Source organism: Chiloscyllium plagiosum, chromosome 11 (assembly GCF_004010195.1).
Source record: "Chiloscyllium plagiosum isolate BGI_BamShark_2017 chromosome 11, ASM401019v2, whole genome shotgun sequence".
NCBI classification, from domain to species: domain Eukaryota; kingdom Metazoa; phylum Chordata; class Chondrichthyes; order Orectolobiformes; family Hemiscylliidae; genus Chiloscyllium; species Chiloscyllium plagiosum.
This window is the reverse complement of record NC_057720.1, coordinates 92,998,155-93,018,131: the sequence shown is the minus strand read 5'-3', so window position 1 is coordinate 93,018,131 and position 19,977 is coordinate 92,998,155. Positions and strand designations below refer to the sequence as shown.

The 19,977-nt window shown below is 43.1% G+C and overlaps 1 protein-coding gene across 1 annotated transcript in view; it reads right to left on the bottom strand.

Moving 5' to 3' along the window:
* Nucleotides 1-19,977, bottom strand: part of LOC122554083 (vesicle-trafficking protein SEC22b-like) — a 74,021-nt gene that overhangs the window by 8,878 nt on the left and 45,166 nt on the right. Inside the window, exons 4-5 of the mRNA XM_043698536.1 lie at nucleotides 16,627-16,736; nucleotides 9,145-9,305 (exon numbers count right to left, since the gene is read on the bottom strand). Of these exons, the coding sequence (XP_043554471.1) occupies nucleotides 9,145-9,305; nucleotides 16,627-16,736 (271 nt within the window). The remainder of the gene's footprint in view (nucleotides 1-9,144; nucleotides 9,306-16,626; nucleotides 16,737-19,977) is intronic.

Genomic DNA, 19,977 nt, shown 5'->3' with positions numbered 1-19,977 from the left:
TCTAGTTCAGGTCCAACCCACCCTTGTACAGGTCCCATCTTCCCCAGAAAGTATCCCACTGATCCACACATCTGAAGCCCTCCCTCACACCAGCCTGCAGCCACATGTTCACCTGTACTTGCTCTTGGCACTGGTAGCAATCCTGAGATTACTATTTTGCTCGTCCTGCCTTCTAGCTTCCAACCTAACTCCCAACATTCTCGTTTCAAGTCCTCATCAGTTTCCCCACCTATGTCATTGGGAGTGATGCGTACCATGATTTCTCACTGCTCACTCTCCCCCTTAACAATCCTGTCGACTCAATCGGAGACATCCCTGACCCTGGCATGCAACATTCCATCGAGGATTCTCGCTTGCAACCACAGAATCTCCTGTCTGTTCCTCTTACCATTATGTGGAGGAGCTGGTGTTGGACTGGGATGGATAGGCTACAGTCCCAAAGGTTTATTTGGAAGCATTAGCTTTCAGAGCTCTCACGATTGAATTTCCTATCACTGTCGCTCTCCTATTCTCCTCCCTTCCCTTCAGTGCCAGAAACCTGGCCACTGTGGTTTCCCCTGGTAGGTTCATTCTCCCCCCCCCCATAACTCCCTCATCCTCTCAAATGATCCGAAGTTCACTCAGCTCGAGCTCCAGTTCCCTAACGCGGTCTTTGGGAGAGTTTAACCCGAGAGGTGAGAGAACCAGGAGGCAAATTGCACAGGAAAATAGAAAAAAAAACAGGTATAAGTAAGCTATTTGGTGGGGTCATAAGAAGGAAAGGAACCAAGGGTACATGAAGGGCTTTTGTCTGAAACATCGATTTTCCTGCTCCTCGGATGCTGCCTGAACTGCTGTGCTTTTCCAGTACCATTCTAATCTAGAATCTGGTTTCCAGCATCTGCAGTCCTTGTTTTTACCTACATTAGGGTTACAGTACGTGTGTGTGAATGTGCAGAGATAAATGAACATGGTGCATACAGACTGTCTCGTTGAGATACGATGCTCTGGGATTTTAGAGACTTGTTAAAGAATGTTAAAGACGAGAAAGGATGGCTGGACTGGATGTTAAATCATCCCAAAACAAGATGCTCAGAAAAGTTAGTAAATTAATAAAGGGGAGGGAGGAGTTTTGGTATTGATCGAGGAGAATGGCGCAGTGCTGGAGAGGTGGGATTCCAGAGGAGACAGGGACTGAACTGAATTGGCTGGATTTAAAAAATAACCAAAAAAACACAAAAACATTGGTCAGTACAGCCTCCAGTCATTAACAAGTTCTATTGGGAAATGTGAATTATTTCAACATAAACTGGGAAAAGAGGAATGTGATAAGCAGAAAGGGGAAAGAAATTCCAAGTGTGTTGAGGAACATTTTCCATCTCAAAATATTCCATAGCAAAAGAAGCATTTGTAGGGTTTAGGAAGCTAAAACTCGGACAGGGTCCATGAGGAATATGAAGCAAGCAGGAAAGATCTCAGGTCGGGAATTAAGAGAGCAAGAAGGGGCCATGAAATAACACTGGCATGTAGAATCTCAAGGCATTCTTTACAGCCATGAAAAATAGGATAATTCGGGAAAAGTTAGGACCACTCAAGGATAAAGCAGGGAACTTGTGTCTGGAGGCAGATGATGTGGGCAAGATCCTAAATGAGTACTTTGCATTGGTGTTCACCCAGGAGGAGGATATGGAGGACATGAGATTAGTGTTGAACATGCTTTTGCACTCTGACATTTTGAGATAAAGAAAGAAGTGGGTATTGGGTCTCTTAAAAAGCATTAAGTGGATAGGTTGCCAGTGCTCCAGGTAGCTACTCCAGATTAATGAGACAGACAAGAAAGGAGATTGCTGGGGTCTTGCACAAAATCTCACTAGCCACTGAAGTCCTGGAGGACTGGCGAGTAGCTCATGTTTTTCCTCCATTCGTGACGAGAAATTAGAATAATCCAGCAAACTATATCGGTGGCTGGGAAACTATTAAAGGTAATTCTTAACGGTTAGGATTTACATGCATTGAGGAAACATGGCCTAATTAGGGACAGTCAGAATGGCTTTGTGCGGAACAGGTCACGTCTCAGCTCAACTAATGAAAGAATTATTAATACACTAACGAAATAAACACCAGATGTGAGATATAGTATACTAAACTCCCTAAATAGCTACCTGAACAATGGATAACTATTTCACAGTAAACAGTTATTTCTTAGTTACTCTGAAAAATTAAGCAATAGTTTCTAGTTAGAGATTCTCCACTATAAATATAGATTCATGCAACAAAAACATTTATGTCTATTTGTGAAAGTAAATTAGCTTCAGGAAATACCATCATGCACCTTGAACAAAATAGATTGCTTACAGCCTATTCATCACAAAGTTCTAAGATTAGGAAAAGCTATATTTAACCTTACACTTCATAATTAATTTCTGAAGAAAAATCAATTTTACGCATCTTATACCAACGAGTTGAAACTAACTGTCTTTGGCATATTTGCACACGTAATTAGGAGAGTGGGTAATATAAGAGAGTGATAACTGAATTTTATAAAGACAGCACACGAGATACAATAGATCAAATTCAAACAGTCTCTACAGATAAAGCCAGGCTGAGAGGAGCCAAGGAGTCTAGCAATAAACTTTGGAATGTGAATGAACAGGATGCAGAGAAAGATCCCAAGGCCGAGAGATAATTGTGCCTATTAAACACCATGAGAATAGGACAACCCAAGGTTGGACACAATAATGTCCATCATTAATTAGATGTTTTACCAGATTGGGTGTATGGATTAGGAGGGAAGTTGTGTGTGATCCAAGTTATGTGATCATTACAACAAAGAAATGTATAAAAATACTGCTTTTTACTGTACAAGTTAGAGTGGGTCATTGATCAATCTTCTGAGCTGTGCCAAAGATTAGGCAAATAATTGAGTCTGTAAGTCAACACTAAATTCAGGGAAGATCCTTACGCCCTCTCCCTGCTTTAATCAGTTTCTGCATGAATAAACTTCCACTTGCCTGAGTTCTGCCTGCCTCCTGCATTTTCATTCGCTCTCAGAAGAAAATACTGCTACAGTATTCCATAGGGCTCTGAATTGGGACCTCTGCTGTTTGTGGTTTATATAAATGACGGACGAAAATGTAGATGGGTGGGTTAGTAAGTTTGCAGACGACACAAATGTTGGGTCAGTTGTGGACAGCAAAGATTATCATCAAAGGATACATTGGGATATAGATATGGGTGCAGAAATAGCAGATGGAGTTTAATCCAGCTAAGTGTGAGGCGCTGCACTTTGGGAGATCAAATGTTAAGGAAAACTATACAGGTAATGGCAGGACCCTGAACTGTACAAAGGGATCTTGGGATTCAAGTCCCTGGAAGTTGCCATGCAAGTAGTTCGGTTGTAATGAAGGCGTATGGCATGCTTGACTTTATTGGTCAGGGAATTGGCTACATGAGTCAGGATGTCATGTTGCAGCTTTGTAAGACTTTGATTAAGTCACACATCAGTATTGCATTCAATTCTAATCACCACATTACAGGAAGGCTGTGCAGGCTATGCAGAGGACGCAGAAGTAGTTTACCAGGATGCTGCCTAAATTACAGGGTATCAGCTATAAGGAGAAGCGAGAAACATTTGTGTTGCTTTCTCTGGAGTGGTGGAGGCTTAAAGGAGACTTGATAGAAGTCCACAAAATTATGAGATACATAACTAGGTTTGACAGTCAGAATCTTTTTCCCAGAGTTGAAATGTCGGAGGCATGCATTTAAGGAGAACGGGGGAAAGTTCAAAGGAAATGTGAGGGGCAATTTTTTTTTTAAAACACCGAGTGGTTGGAGTCTGGAAGGCACTGCCAGCGTAGTGGTTGGAGTCTGGAAGGCACTGCCAGCGTAGTGGTGCAGCCGGACACAAAAGAGTCAATAGAAGTGAAGCTGGAAGAGCACAGCAGATAGCATCTGAGGAGCAGGAGAGTGAATATTTCTAGCCGAAACCCTTCGTCAGGACTGGTGAACCAAGTGAAACTTGGCCAAGTTTGCCAGCACTGTCTATTTGTATCTCAGATATCCAGTATCCAGTATCTTACTTCCATATTAATGAGTGTTTTCCATCTGTCCTGACCAGAGAGGATGATATTTAGTTTAGAATTATACACTACAGAAGAGGACCTCAGCCTTTCGAATCTGTACTGTCAAAAATACACAATCTACACAAGTCCAACTTTCCAGTTCTGGGCCTGTATTCTTAGGATTGTTAGGAAAGCATATGGTGTATTAGCTTTTATTGGTCGAGGGATTGAGTTTCGGAACCATGAAATCATGCTGCAGCTGTACAAAACTCTGGTGCACATTTGGCGTTCTGCGTACATTTCTGGCCACCACATTATAGGAAGGATGTAGAAGCTTTGGAAAGGGTTCAGGGCAAATTTATTTGGATGTTGTCTGGTATGGAACAAAGGTCTTACAAGGAAAGGCTGAGGGACTTGAGGCTGTTTTCGTTAGAGAGAAGGAGGTTGAGAGGTGACTTAATTGAGGCATCTAAGATAATCAGAGGATTAGATAGAATGGACAGTGAGCGCCTTTACCTTCTGATGGCAATGGCTAGCATGAGGACACATAGCTTTAAATCGAGGGATGATAGATATGGGACAGATGTCAGAGGTAGTTTCTTTACTCAGAGAGTAGCAGGGGCATGGAACGCACTGCCTGCAGCAGTAGTGGACTCGCCAACTTTAAGGGCATTTAAATGGTCATTGGATAGGCATATGGATGAGAATGGAATAGTGTAGGCTGGATGGGCTTCAGATTGGTTCCACAGGTCAGTGCAACATCGAGGGCCAAAGGGTCTGTACTGTGTTGTTATGTTCAAGCGCTCATCCAAATAATATCTAAAGTTGTGAAATTATCACCTCAACTACCCTCTCAGGCAGTGCATTTCGGACACAACCATGACCTGGGTGAAAAAATATTTTATAGAGTCATATAGCATGGAAACAGACCCTTCGGTTCAACTAGTTCATGCCAACCATGTTCCCAAACTAAACTAGTCCCACCTGCCTGCGTTAATCCCATATTCCTCCAAACATTCCTATTCACGTACCTATCCAAATGTTTTTTAAACATTCTAATTATAATTGCACTTCCTCTGACAGTTCATTCCATACACGACCCACACACTTAAAAAAAAAAGTTGCCCCTCGTGTATTTTTAAAAACTTTTCCTTCCCACGTTAAAAATATATTGAACATTTTGAACTCCCAAGTTCCCTGTAAACCTCCTGCCTTTTAACTAAGGGGAACAGCTGCTTTCAAACCATCCTATCCGTTCCTCTCAATCTTTAACAACTCTATCAGGTCCCTCCCATTAACTTTCTGCACTTCAAAGAAAACAATTCAAGCTTATCCAGCCTCTCTCCATAGCTGAAACATTACATCCCAGACAACATCCTGGTTACTCTCTTCTGCATCCCATCCAGTGCCATTGCATCCTTCTGACCGTAGTGATCAGGACTGCACACAGTCCTCCAGTTGTGGCTTACCCAAAGTCCTGTTCAGCTCCAATACAAACTCCCTCCTCTGATAATCTGTGCTTTGACTGATAAAAGCAAATATCCTGTTTGCTTTCTTAAGACGAGAAGAAATAGAAATAGGTGGTCTTTGGGCCTCTCAAACCTGCTCTGCAATTCGATAGGATTACTGTTGACCTTACATAAGTGAGGCTTTTCCCATTGATTTCTCAACTGATCATCAATCAATCTCAGCTTTAAATTTACCAAGGGATTTACCAGCGCTCTGTCACAAGGAATTTCAAAGACTCTGAACCCTCAGAGAATCTCAGTGTTAAACAGCCCTTGAGTGTCAGATTCTCCAATGAAGGGAAACACCCTCTTAGCATTTATCCTATCAAAACTTTTTGCTTCTCTTACTTTTTCAGTTCTCCTCAAAGATCCTATACTTCAATGAGATCACTTCTTATTCAGCAAAACTCCTATGAATAGACCAGTTTTGCCGTTGCTCAAAAGACAATCCTTCTACATTGGGATCATCCTAGTGAACTGCCTCCAAAGAAATTATATATTTTCTTCAATATGGAGACCAAAGCTGCTCCCGGTACTTTGGATGTGCTCTCACCAGCACCTTGTACAGTTGAGTAAGATTCATACACTCCAATCTCCTGATTAGCTGCTATTTTGTGTCCAAGTCCCACCCTGCAGATTTTCTCCAGTTAAATAATATTCTGTTCTCTCATTCTCCTTTCCAAATTGAACAACTTCACATTTTATACTCATTTTGAAAACATTTTTCCATTACTTGGTTAACTGATCAATAGTTATCTGTAATCTGTTTGAATGCCTCTTGCAACTCGTCCTTCCACCTACTTTTTGTGGCTACAGTACATTCGGTTCCTTCCTCCAAGCCATGAATACGGTTGTAGTCCCAGCACTGATCCCTGTGGAGCCCCACTGGTTACAGGTCGCTAACCTGAAAAAGAATCCCTTATACCCATTTGGTGTTTTCTGGCCATTAGCCAATTCTCTGTTCATGCCAGTACACTCCCCCCAAAACCATGGGCGAATCTTATGACTAAATCTTTGGTGAGGCACCTTACCCTGGAAGTCTAATTAATTACTGATTCCTATGCAAAACCCCAGTAAGTTATTCAGACATGACTTCCCTTTCAGAAAGCCATGCTAACTCTGCCCAATTAGAATTTCTAACTGGTTCTATAAGTAGTATCAGAACAGAGTTACAGTTAAACAGACTGTTCGGTCCACTTCATCCACACTGAGGAGATATCCTAAATTAATATCATCCCATTTGCTAGCATTTGGCCCACATCCCTCTAAACCTTTTCCACTCGTGTACCCATCTGGATAACTTTTAAAAGTCGTAATTGTACCAACCTCCATCACCTCCTCTGGCAGCTTATTCCATACATGCACCAGCCTCTGTGTGAAAACATTGCCACTCAGGTCCATTTTAAATCTTTCCCTTCTCACCTTAAGCATACACCCTCTAGTTTTGAACTTCCCTACCTTGGGAAAAAGATCTTGACTTTTCACCCTATCTCTGCCCCCTATAAAGGTCACCTCCCAGCCTCAGCAGCTCTAGGGAAATCTGCCCCAGCCTATTCAAACTCTCCTGACAGTTCGAATTCTTCAATTCCAGAAACACTAAATGTTTTCTCAAACCTTTCAAGTGTAATAACATGCTTCGTAAAGCAGGGAGACCAGAATTGAATGTAGTGCTCTAAAAGTGGCCGAACCAAATGTCCTGTCCAGCCACAACACGACACCCCAACGTCTATACTCAGCACACTGACCAATGAAGGCAAGCATGCCAAACGGCTTCTTCACCACCTGTCTATCTGTGACTCCTGTTTCAAGGAACTATGTAATTATCCACCGTAGCTCAGTGGTTAGCACTGCTGCCTTACAGTGCCAGGGACCTGAGTTTGATTGAACCCTAAGCAACTGTCTACATGGAGTTGGCACATTCTCCCCATGTCTGCGTGGGGTCTCTCCAGTTGCTCTGGTTTGCTCCCACAGTCCAAAGATACACAGTTTAGGTGGATTGGCTATGCTAAATTGCTCAGTGTCCAGGGATGTACAGGCTAGGTGGGTTAGCTACAGGAAATGCAAGGTTATGGGTTGGAGCGTGGGTCTGGGTGGGATGCTCTTTGAAGGGTCGGTGTGGACTTGATGGGCCAAATAGCCTGCCTGCACACAATCAGGATTCTATGAGCCCATACACATTCTGCAGGTCTGTTTGTTTGGCACACTTTTCCAACACTAGGCTCATTTGCCGATTGTTGGCAGCCTTTTTTGAGTAGGGGTGTCACATTGGCAGTTTTCCAATCCTCCAAAATCCGAGGAGTTTTGGAAAGTTACAACTTTCTCTGCAGTTCCTTCTTTTAGGATCCTAGGATGTAATCCATCAGGACAGGGGACCTAACCACCCTATTAATGTGTCCTGCCATCTTAAGAGATCTATGGACAAGCATCCCAAGATCTTTCTGAAATATCCAGTGTTGCCATTCATTGAATAATCCCTCATCATGTCCTTTTCTGAAAGTACATCACCTCACACTTATTAGGGTTAAATTTCCTCTGGCCAAATGAGCAAACAGTCCAGGAGTCAACTGCAAACTTAACATTACCTCCACATCCTCATCTACATCATTTATGAATATCACAAACAATAGGGACAACTCAAAAAAAAGAGTCATAGGAGCAGACGAACTGGGCCAATGCAATCATGTAAAGGGTTAATAAAGCACACCTTATCCTGAGCTTTATTAATCAGAGCACGGAATACAAAAACATTGTTTTTATCATAAAACCAGTATAAAACACTGGTGTGGCCTCAACTGGAGTACTGCAACCAGTTCTGCACACAACTCTTCAGCAAGGACATGAAGGCAGAAAAGGTAGTTCAGAAAAGATTAATGAGAATGCTTTCAGAGATCAGAAGTTTCAGTTAATCAGACAGTTCTCCTTGGAAAAGGAAGCCCAGAGATTTGATCAAGGCATTGAAAATCATAAGGAACCACAACAGAGTAGAGAGAAACTGCCTCTATTGGTGCAAGGATTGAGAATCAGAGAGACTAGATTTCAGGACATTGCCATAAGTTGTTTGACCAATGTTCGGGAAAAGATTTCCACACACAGAGTAGCTAGTATCTGGACCGCACTGTTCAAAAGTGTGGTGGAGGCAGGTTTAAACAAAACTTTCAAAAGGGAATTACATCATTACCGAAAACAAAAATAAAGTTACAGGGCTACAAGTAAAAGGCAGGAGATTATCTCAGCTAAGAAACATACAGATATGAGCAGCTAACTGGCCTCTGTGAATTGTGACTATTGTTTTGTTTGTTTCCTCCCTCCATTGGGATATTAATCATGTGTAGATTACGTGCAAATCAAAACGATTTTTCCTTGAAACCTGTTTGGATAGCAGAGTCACTATTGAATGATTTCATGTGGCATATTCATGGTTAATCATCCTTTTTAGCCCTATATAAAAATTATTCTCTTACTGCTACTCAGAATAAGAACTTTAAATTGAGCCGAGGGACTGGGATTCACTGAGTTCCTACCTCTTGAAATGCGAAGGGTGTGAGCTATTCATGGGGTAATAAAACAAATATAAGATTCATGAATTGTACACTTACCAAATTCAATGAAAGAGTAAGGACGAGAGACTGTCGGTACTCTCTTCCCATGTTGCTCATCAAACTCCGCCTGCAAGTCCTCCAGATACCCAAAAGCCAACTTCTTTGGGTATGCTGCCTCACATAAGACCAGATAGCAAACACCTTTTTCTATGACGTAGCTGCAAAACAGGGATATTTGCTAAAGGAACAGCTGGAGAAAGTGAAATCACAACTTGCGTTTATAGCTGTTCGATCACAGACCATATGGCCTTGAATGACCTAAGAGAATAAGTGAAGTTTACAACACAAGACACTACTCTGCCCATTGTATCTGAGCCAACATTTCAACCTAACTCCTCTTTCCAATTGCCTGCAAGTCATCCTATAGGTCACTGTACTTATGTGGGTATTCAAGCTTTTACTAAATACCAATGATTCTGCTTCTACCAGCCTTTCAGACAGGAGTTCTCAACAAATATTGTCTCTTCCACTCTCACCAAAATATTTCCACCAGTTACTTTAATTCTAAGCCTTTGTAAGGAAAATAACTGCTTACTTTCATTTCAATTGAAACTCCCCTCAGGTTTTCGGTTTGTAAGAAATCCCCTAGCAAACCCAAAATTTAAAACAAAATGTGCTGGAAACTCAATTGGTCAGGCATCATCTATGAAGAGACAGAGTTAACATTTCATGTTGCTGACCTTGTACAAGAATTCAGAAAGTTTAGTAATGTAACAGACCAATGGGGCAATGTAGCAAAGAACAAACAGGAAAATTGGTGTAAAAAAGTTTTGTTAGGCCACATTTGGAGTATCGTGTGCAGTTCGATTTGCTACAGAATAGGAAAGACATGGAGGCTTTGGAGAGAATGCAAAACAGGTTGACCAGGATATAGCCTGGATTGGAGCATTTAGCTATAAAGGAGGGGTTGGACAAATTTATATTATTTTCACTAAAGCATTAGAGGTTGAGGAGGGACCTGACAGAAGTACATAAACGGATAGGGTGGATAGCTGGAAATGTCAAACTGAGGGTGTTGGTTAAAGGGAGAGGGGAGAATTTTAAAGGGGCTGTGCAAGACACCTTTTCTTTCACAGAGGTTCCTGGAACATGCTGGCAGGGGTGGTAGTACAGCAACTTTAAAGGATCATTTAGATAGACAGGCAGAGAATAGAGGGATGAGGAACACATGCAGGCAAATGAGGCTAATGAATAATAGCATCATGCTGGGCCCAAAGGCATACGCCTTGTTCCTGTGCTGTTTAGTTTCATGATCCATATCAGAGTATAACAAATGGAATTCATTACATGATAAAAAACAAGTTGGGAATGCATAGCCAAAGGGTATGGCAATGACAAAGTGAAGAAACAAAAGATGGGCCAACAAAAGATGGGCCCGGAGCAGGTGTGAACACAAGCACTGGTTATCCAAACATAAAAAAGGAGAGATAAATAATATTAAGGCATGACACATGCTGAGTATCTTTAGCATTTCCAGCTTTTATTTCAAATTTCCATCAGCTGTATTAGCTTGTTTCCGTCTTGGCACATTCAGTATTTCCTCAATGATAAACTTTTCTATTCCTGTCAATATGGTTGGGGCCGCACTGTAGCACAGTGGCTCAGTGGTACCACTGCTGCCTCACAGTGCCAGGGACCCAGGTTCAATTCCAGCCTCAGGTGACTGTCTGTGTGGAGTTTGTAAACATTCTCCATGTGCCTGCGTGGATTTCCTCTGGCTGCTCTGGTTTCCTCCCACAGTCCAAAGATGCACAGGTTAGACAAACTGGCCATGCTAAATTGCCCATTGTGTTAGGTGCATTAGTTAGAGGAAATTGTCTCTGGGTGGGTTGCTCTTCAGAGGGTTGGTGCGGAACTTGTTGGGCCGAAGGGCCTGTTTCTACACTGTAGGGAATCTAAACTAATCTCTTCTTTGCCTCTCGCATGCTGTAGGAAATCAGTGTGTAAACACTTCAGAAAAATCATAAAACAATCTGATTGAATATTGATTTCCCTTTGGTCTGCTTTCCTTTATTGGTCAGAGTATTGAGTGCAGGAGTTGGGAGGTCATGTTGCGGCTGTATAGCACATTGGTTAGGCCACTGTTGGAATATTGCGTGCAATTCTGGTCTCCTTCCATCGGAAAGATGTTGTGAAACTTGAAAGGGTTCAGAAAAGATTTACAAGGATGTTGCCAGGGTTGGAGGATTTGAGCTATAGGGAGAGGCTGAACAGACTGGGGCTGTTTTCCCTGGAGCTAAGGCTGAGGGGTGACCTTATAGAGGTTTACAAAATTATGAGGGGCATGGATAGGGTCGGGAAGTCCAGAGGTAAACCTGGGTGAGAGGGGAAAGATATAAAAGAGACCTAAGGGGCAACGTTTTCACGCAGAGGGGGGTAGGTGTATGGAATGAGCTGTCAGAGGGTGTGGTGGAGGCTGGTACAATTACAACATTTAAGAGGCATTTGGACGGATATATGAATAGGAAGGGTTTGGAGGGATATGGGCCGGGTGCTGGCAGATGGGACTAGATTGGGTTGGGATATCTGGTCGGCATGGACGGGTTGGACCGAAGGGTCTGTTTCCATGCTGTACATCTCTATGACTCTAAGAGTAGCACACTTTTCTCTCTCATAAGCAAGCATACTGGGCTGACAAACATGAAGCAGCAAAGGCCATTATCTCTGCCAGGGACATATCGCTGCCACTGAAACAAGAAACTGCAATATTATGGAGGGGAAGGGAGATGACCTCATGACCCACACACAAACCAGAGTTCCAAGTTAGAGATGTTTCATTGGCGAACAGAAATATGAAAGATTACCTTAAATATCTGTCACTTGCCAATGGACAACTGAGTAAATGACTGGTATGGGCTCTCAGGATTATGGTACATAAACCGTGAGGGAACAAAGAACAAAGAAAAGTTACAGCCGAGGAACAAGCCCTTCGGCCCTCTAAGTCTGAGCCGATCCAAGTCCACTGTCTAAACCTGTCGCCCAATTCCTAAGCTTCTGTATCCCTCTGCTCCCCACCTACTCATGCATTTATCCAGAGGCATCTTAAATGAACCTACCGTGCCTGCCTCTACCACCTCTGCTGGCAACGCGTTCCAGGCACCGACCACCTTCTGTGTAAAGTACTTTCCATGTGTATCCCCCTTAAACTTTTCACCTCTCACTTTGAAAGCATGACCTCTTGTTATTGAAACCTTTACCCTGGGAAAAAGTTTATCTGTATCTACCATGTCCATACCCTACATGATTTTGTAGACCTCAATCAGGTACCCCCTCAATTTCCTTTTTTCTAATGAAAACAAACCTAATCTACTCAAGCTCTCTTCATAGCTAGCACCTTCTACATCAAGCAACATCCTCATGAACCTTCTCTGCACCCTCTCCAAAGCGTCCACATCCTTTTGGTGATGTGGCGACCAAAACCGTACAGTATTCTAAATGCGGCCCAACCAATGTCTTGCACAATTTTAACAGGACCTGCCAGCTATTATACTCAATACCCCGTCCGAGGAAGGCAAGCATACCATATGCCTTCTTGACCACTCTATCCACCAGTGCAGCAACCTTCAGGGTACAATGGACCTGAACTCCCAGATCTCTCTGCCCATCAACTTTTCCCAAGGCTCTTCTGTTTACTGTATAATTCGCTCTTGAATTATACTTCCCAACATTCATCACCTCACATTTATCTGGATTGAACTCCACCTGCCACTTCTCCGCCCAACTCTCCAGTCTATCTGTATCCTCTTGTACTTCTTTGACAGCCCCTATGCTTTCTGCTACTCCACCAATCTTCGTGTCATCTGCAAACTTGCTGATCATACCAACATTGCCCTCTTCCAAATCATTTATGTATATCACAAACGACAGCAACCCCAGCACTGATCCCTGTGGAACACCACTTATTACCTTTATCCATTTCGAGAAAATTCCTTCAACTATTACTCTCTGTCTCCTGTTGCTTAACCTGTTCTTTATCTACCTAGCTAGAACATCCTGCACACCATGTTCAGATGAGGCGATGGAGAGTTACAGATCAGCGAGGAAGGATTCAAAGCTATTCCACCAATCGTTGTGACATCTGCAAATTTGCTGATCATACCAACAGTGCCCTCTTCCAGATCATTTATGTATATTACAAACAACAGTGTCTCCAGCACTGATCCCTGTGGAACACCTTTCTCCATTTCGAGAAACTCCCTTCAACTACTACTCTCTGTCTCCTGTTGCTCAAGCAGTTCCTTATCCACCTAGCCAGAACACCCTGCACACCATGTGACTTCACTTTCTGTGTTAGTTTACCATGGGGACCCTTATCAAACCCCTTACGAAAGTCCATGTAAAAGACATCAACAGCCCTTCCTTCATCTATCAACTTGGTCACTTCCTAAAAGAATTCTATTAAGTTGGTAAGGCACGATCTCCCCCGCACAAAACCATGTTGCCTATCACTGATAAGCCCATTCTCTTTTCTAAATATAAATAGATTTTATCCCTCAGTACCTTCTCCAGCATTTTTCCCACCACTGATGTCAGGCTCACTGGTCCGGAATATCCCTACTACCCTTCTTGTACAGGGGGACAACATGAGCAACCCTCCAGTCCTCCGGCACCTCATCTGTGTTTAAGGATGCTACAAAGATATCTGTCAGGGAACAAAAATCACTCCAGACAGGAGTTGGACTTCACTGGCAAACACCTTGGTTAACTCAAGAACAGGCGAGTGTTCTTCAATACGATCTAGACTTAACACTTTGGTTCACTCAACATGACTAAATTAAACAAAAGAAACCACTCCTCCCTCACATGGAGATGAGATTCCCCCACCATCAGTTTGTCTGATTCGGAGCCAAGAAAATGATTTTACCCATGAGGAGTTGTACATCTTATCTGCCTATTCAATTTCATGTCTAAATTGTTGCTTTTTATTAGACTTAAATTTGTTTGTCACTAATGCATTCTCACCCAGCTTTTTGGGTTTGTGATTCCTGAACCTTAAAACTGACAATGTGATTACATTCTTCCTTTAATATGATGACCAGGATTGCACAAAGTTCTCTCGCTGAGCTATTCTGCTCACTAGACTGCATACCGTGCACTAGACTGTTGCTTGCCTCTAATTGGTGTTTTAGACAATTCCAGCACAGCTCTTGGCTACGAAAGGTAATCACCCTGAATGCTTTCTTTATCAGGTCAGGCAGCATCCAAGGAGCAGGAGATTCGACGTTTCAGGCATGAGCCCCTCTTCAGGAAGAAACGTCGATTCCCCTGCTCCTTGGATGCTGCCTGACCTGCTGCGCTTTTCCAGCAACACATTTTCAGCTCTAATCTCCAGCATCTGCAGTCCTCACTTTCTCCTGCTTTCTTTACCAGCCAGCTTCAGAGGTCTGTGGGCATATACTTCAAGATCCCCTTACTTCTCAATGTTCCACCAATTATTGTGAACTATTTTTACCTTATTTATCAGCCATGCTGTGCGCTCTCAGGTTTCTCCAGATTGAACTCTATTTGTCACTTTTCTGCTTACCTAATCATTCCATCGACAATTTTCTGCAATCCACAGCTCTGCTCCTCACTACTCACCACATGGTTGATTGTGATACAGGAACAGTGTCCCAAACTGGTCACCTGAAAACCAGTCAAGTCCCAGAATCATTTTTTAAGCTGCCATCCTGACCTTCCCTCTCCTGGCATCCGGCAACTTCTTGCAGCTGTTCCCACTTCAACAATTCAGCCAAGTGCTGTGAGATCCTTATTTACATACGAAAACAGAACTTCTGCCATGTTTCCTGCAAAGTGACACAGCAGATCTGATCGAAGCAGCTTCGGCAAACTGGACTAGTTCATGGCATTGCCTGAATTTCTTGCAAATCTGTCCTCAGCAATCCTCACTGGTATGACAGACTTTCAACACTCTGAAGGTCTGAGCTGGCATATGTCAAAAATCTAAATCGAAAGATTTTGCTCTAATGTTGTCAGTTTTGATATACAGTCTTCGCATTGTGTGTCAAACTCTGCTTGTGCAACAGTGATTGCTTATTTACACCATGGCTCTGCTGTACCTCTGAAAGTATTTGCAGTCAGGCTCAGCAGTAATTATTCATACAGTGTCAGACTCTGTGGTAATTTATATAGTGTCAGGCTCTACTATACACCATTCATCATATATAGTGAGAGACTCGGTGTACATCAGTGATCATTTACAATTTATTCAGTATAGATCAATTATTCACTGCCAGACACTGCCTTTATATTGGGACATACTTAATCAGTGGAAGACACTGCCTGTTTGTTCACTGCCAGACATAGTCTGTATATTGTTGGGTATTTTTTCCCACTGACTGTCTATTGGGTGTAGTCACACATCACTAGTATATCAGGAAACACATACACGCTGCCAGACTCTGCCTATCTAGTAGGGTTATTTACTGACTGCCAGACACTGCCTGTATATCGGGAAGTCGTATTTATACAATGTCAGACTTTGTTGTACACCAGTGATTATTTATAGCATCAAACTCTGCCTATACATCAACTATTTATACAACGTCAGGCTGTTGTGCACCACTAATCATTTACAAATGATCATTTACTGAGTACAGAAAAATTATTCACAATCACTGCTGTAATTGGGGTGTATTATTCACTGCAAAAATCTACTTGTGTATTGGGAATGATTTATTCACTGCTGGACATTGCCTGTATCTCAATTAGTATTTGTGAAAGATGATAGTTTTTTTGGAGAAAAAGGTTGGATGGAAATTAGAATTGGTAAGGGGAAGAAGTCACTGATAAGTGTAGTCTACAGGCCACCAAATAATAAAGAAATAACTCATGCATGGAGAAATAGTACAGCAATTATCATGGGGGATTGATTGGTCAAAACAAGTCAGTCAAGGTAGCCTAGAGGAGGAGTTCATAGAACGTATCCGTGATAACTTCCTCAAACAGTATACAATGCAACCTACGAGGGAGCAAGTTATCCTAGATTGGATCCGGTGTAATGAGACAGGAATAATTGATGATCTCATAGCTAGGGGTCCTCTCGGAAGGAGCGATTGCAGTATGGTTGAATTCAAAATAGAGAGTGAGAAGGTAATATCCATTTGAGGTTCAGATACCAACCTCGCACTGCTGCCTCACAGCACCAGGAACACGGGTTCGGTACCAGCCTTGGGCGACTGTGTGGCGTTCACTCACTCTCCCTGTGTCTGCGTGGGTTTCCTCCGAATGCTCCGATTTCCTCCCATAGTCCAAAGATGATGTGCAGGTTAGTTGAGTTGGCCGTGCTAAATTGCCCATAGTGTTCAGGGTTGTGTAGGTTAAGTGTATCAGTAATGTAGAGTAATAGGGTAATGAAATGGGTCTGGGTGGGTTATTCTTTGGAGGGTCTGTGTGGACTTCTTGGGCTCAATGACTGTTTCCACACTGTCGGGAGTCTATGATTCTATGATTCTAACAGCATGGAAGGGTAACACTTACTGAAAGGTCATGGATCCAGCTTGCAGTGTGCAGCGTGTGGGAGACTGCTCATTCAGCTTGCGGAACAATTGTTTGGCCTGGCTTTGGTAATGCTGCAGGTCACGTCCAGACTGAAAAGTGAAATCACATACTGAGCAACGACTGAAGACAGAACATGCAATTTGAAGAGTGGCTAATTTCAGCTTCTTTGGAGCATCACCTTAACACAAACTTGTGAGATTATCCATATCTTTACACAATGGAATATGTGAGCAAGACAATTCTGGGCAATGAATGGACAGAGAAGTGTGACAGGACAGAAGAGTAAAGTACTAGTCGTTAATATTGTCATTGTAGCAAATGAAGAATGAAGTGAGGTGGAAGAGAGGGGAAGACAAGAGGGGAGACCACCAGACCATAAAACATAGGAACAGGAGACTCAGACAGGGCTCTTATCCATGTCCGATCCATTTCCCCCAGTTCTGCTCCTCCATCCCCAACAATGCTCGGGCCCCTTGGCCTTGACTTTCCACTCTGCTAGTACCTGTATCCAAAGAGTCATAAACTGCCATTTCTATTACCTCCAGCAGGTCGCTACCACCATTCCACAGAAGCTGTGCCCTCCCGTACATTCTGGCCCACTCTTCCTTCACTCCCAACACCACCCATGGCACCTTCCTATGCAATCACAGGAAGTGCACCACTTGCCTCCTCCCTCCTCACTACTGAAGGCCCCCGTCACACCTTCCAGATGAAACAGTATTTCACTCAATCTAGCCTACTGTATTCACTGCTCGCCCCTCATAATTTAGTAAACCTCTATAAGGTCACCCCTCAGCCTCCGACGCTCCAGAGAAAACAGCCCCAGCCTGTTCAGCCTCTCCCTATTGTTCAAATCCTCAAACCCTGGCAACATCCTTGTAAATCTTTTCTGAACCCTTTCAAGGTTCACAACATCTTTTGGCATGGACGGGTTGAACCGAAGGGTCTGTTGCCATGCTAGTTCATCTCTATGACTCTACTGATTACTGGGAGACAAAACGCAGGCTGCTCCAGGTCGTGACCAATCTCTGACCATAAAAATGACTCCAAGCTTCCTGTTGCCTGCCACATCAACACACTACTGTGTTCTCTAGCCAACATCAGTCTCCACTGCAATGTTCAAGTCAGCTGGAGGAACAACATCCCATTTTCCGCTTGGGGACACCGTGGTCTTCAGGAATCAAGTTTAATAATGTTACAGCATGAATACCTCCTTCCCTGTCCTTTAATCACCCCCACATCCCAGATACTGCCATGACATGGGTTGCTTCCAGCACAGCCAAATCAATTTCACTCACTCATACCACTTATCTGGCTGATTATTGCAATCCCTTTGCCTTGCCGAACATTATTTTTCTCTCTGTGCTTCCTCTCCACTTAACTGCTCACTCCTTACCCCCCACCCTTCCGTCAAAAACATAAATACCACTTTTTCTTAGCTGCTATCAGTTCTGAAGACTGGCCTCAACATTAACTCTGTCTCAGGTGACTCTGTGTGGGGTTTGCACATTCTTCCCGTGTCTGCAGGTGCTCCTGTTTCCTCCCACAGTCCAAAAAATGTGCAGGTTAGGTGAATTGGCTATGCTAAATTGCCCGTAGTGTTAGGTGAAGGGGTAAATGTAGGGGAATGCGTCTGGATGGGTAGCTCTTCGGAGGGTCGGTGTGGACTTGTTTGTCCGAAGGGCTTGTTTCCACACTGTAAGTAATCTAATGTGTTTGCATCCACAGATGCTGTCAGACCTGCTGAGTTTCTCCAGCAATTTCTGATTCTGAGGGGAACTGGAGGCAATTTTTCAGCTTCTTCACCCTATTCCACCATTCAATAGGATCACGGCTGATCCAATAATCCTCACATCCACTTACCCACCCTTGATTCCCCTACTGATCAAGAATCTATCTATCTCAGCCTTAAATGTACACAAGGACTTGGATCCTTGTGGGTCTCTTTAGCAACGAGTTCCAAAGACACTCAACCCTCTGAGGGAAGAAATTTCTCCTCATCTCAGTCTTAAAGGAACCCCTTCATTCTGAGATTGAACCTTTTATCATAGTCTGTCCCAAGAGAGGATGGAGGAGCAAAGGTTGGAGCTGAGGGAGTGAAGTAAAAGGGGATGGAATGAAGATGGCATGAAATGGAAGAGGTGAAAGTCAAAGGGTAGAGATGAGTAAGGTGGAATGAGAGAACAAGGAAGAAATACAGAGATGAGGGCTGGGGGGTATCCTCAGGGTAAGGGCAACGTGAGTGTAAAAATGGAACACTAGGGAATGGAATGAAGATCAGGAGTGTTAACTGTAACAACTACATAAATTTTACTCTGATTTCATATTGATAACATATACATATTTATATTTCTCTCCAACTCAGTCTGCATTTTTGGGATAGGTAGCACTGGTAAGGCAATATTCAGAGAAGTGGCATTTGGCTGGACAATATTTGGTCAAATTCAGAGGCTTGCAGAACAGAAGGAATCCTTTCCGTTCATTGTGTCTGTTTTAACTACCTAAAACCTAACTTAATTTGTTGTCTTTTAGCCCAAGGTCTGGAGGCTGTGGCAACATAAGAGAATACCTAAATACTGCTCAATATTGTATTTCTGCCCCAACCACCCTTTCAGGCAGTGAATTCCAGACTCCCAGTTTCCTCAGTGAATAAATTATCTTCAACTCTCCTCTGAACCTTCGCTGCTGCAAGGAAAATATCCCCAGCTAATCCGATCCCTTCTCATAGTTCAGACTCTCTCCAGCCCAGGCAATATCCTGGTAAATCTCTGCACTCTCTCTAGTACAGTCACATTCTTCCAATAATGGAGGGACCAAAATAACATAGGGTTGTGGCCTTTAGTCAGCTGGGTAGTATTTGGAAGGATGTGGTTTGGAGGGATATTATTTGAAGGATGTTAATTCAGGCAGTGTTTGGAGGAACATTATCTGAAGGGTCTTATTTAGGGCAGTATTTGGAGGGGCATTACTCACATGGTTATCATCTCAGGCAGTATTTGGAAGAGCATTATCTGAAGGGTGTTATCGCAGGCAATACTTGCAGGGGCATTGTCTGGAGGGTCATATCTAGGGCAGTATTTGGACAGGCTTTACTCACAGACATAATCTGGAGGGTCTTATTTAGGGCAGCATTGCTCACATGGTTATTATCTCAGGCAGTACTGGGGAGGGGGCATTATCTGAAGGGTAGTAGCTCAGGCAACACTTGGAGAGGTGTTACCCACAGAAGCATTATCGGAAAGGTCTTATTTAAGGCAGTATTTGGAGGGACTTTACTCACCAGGGTATTATCTGGAGAGTCTTATTGAGGGCAGTATTTGGACGGGCATT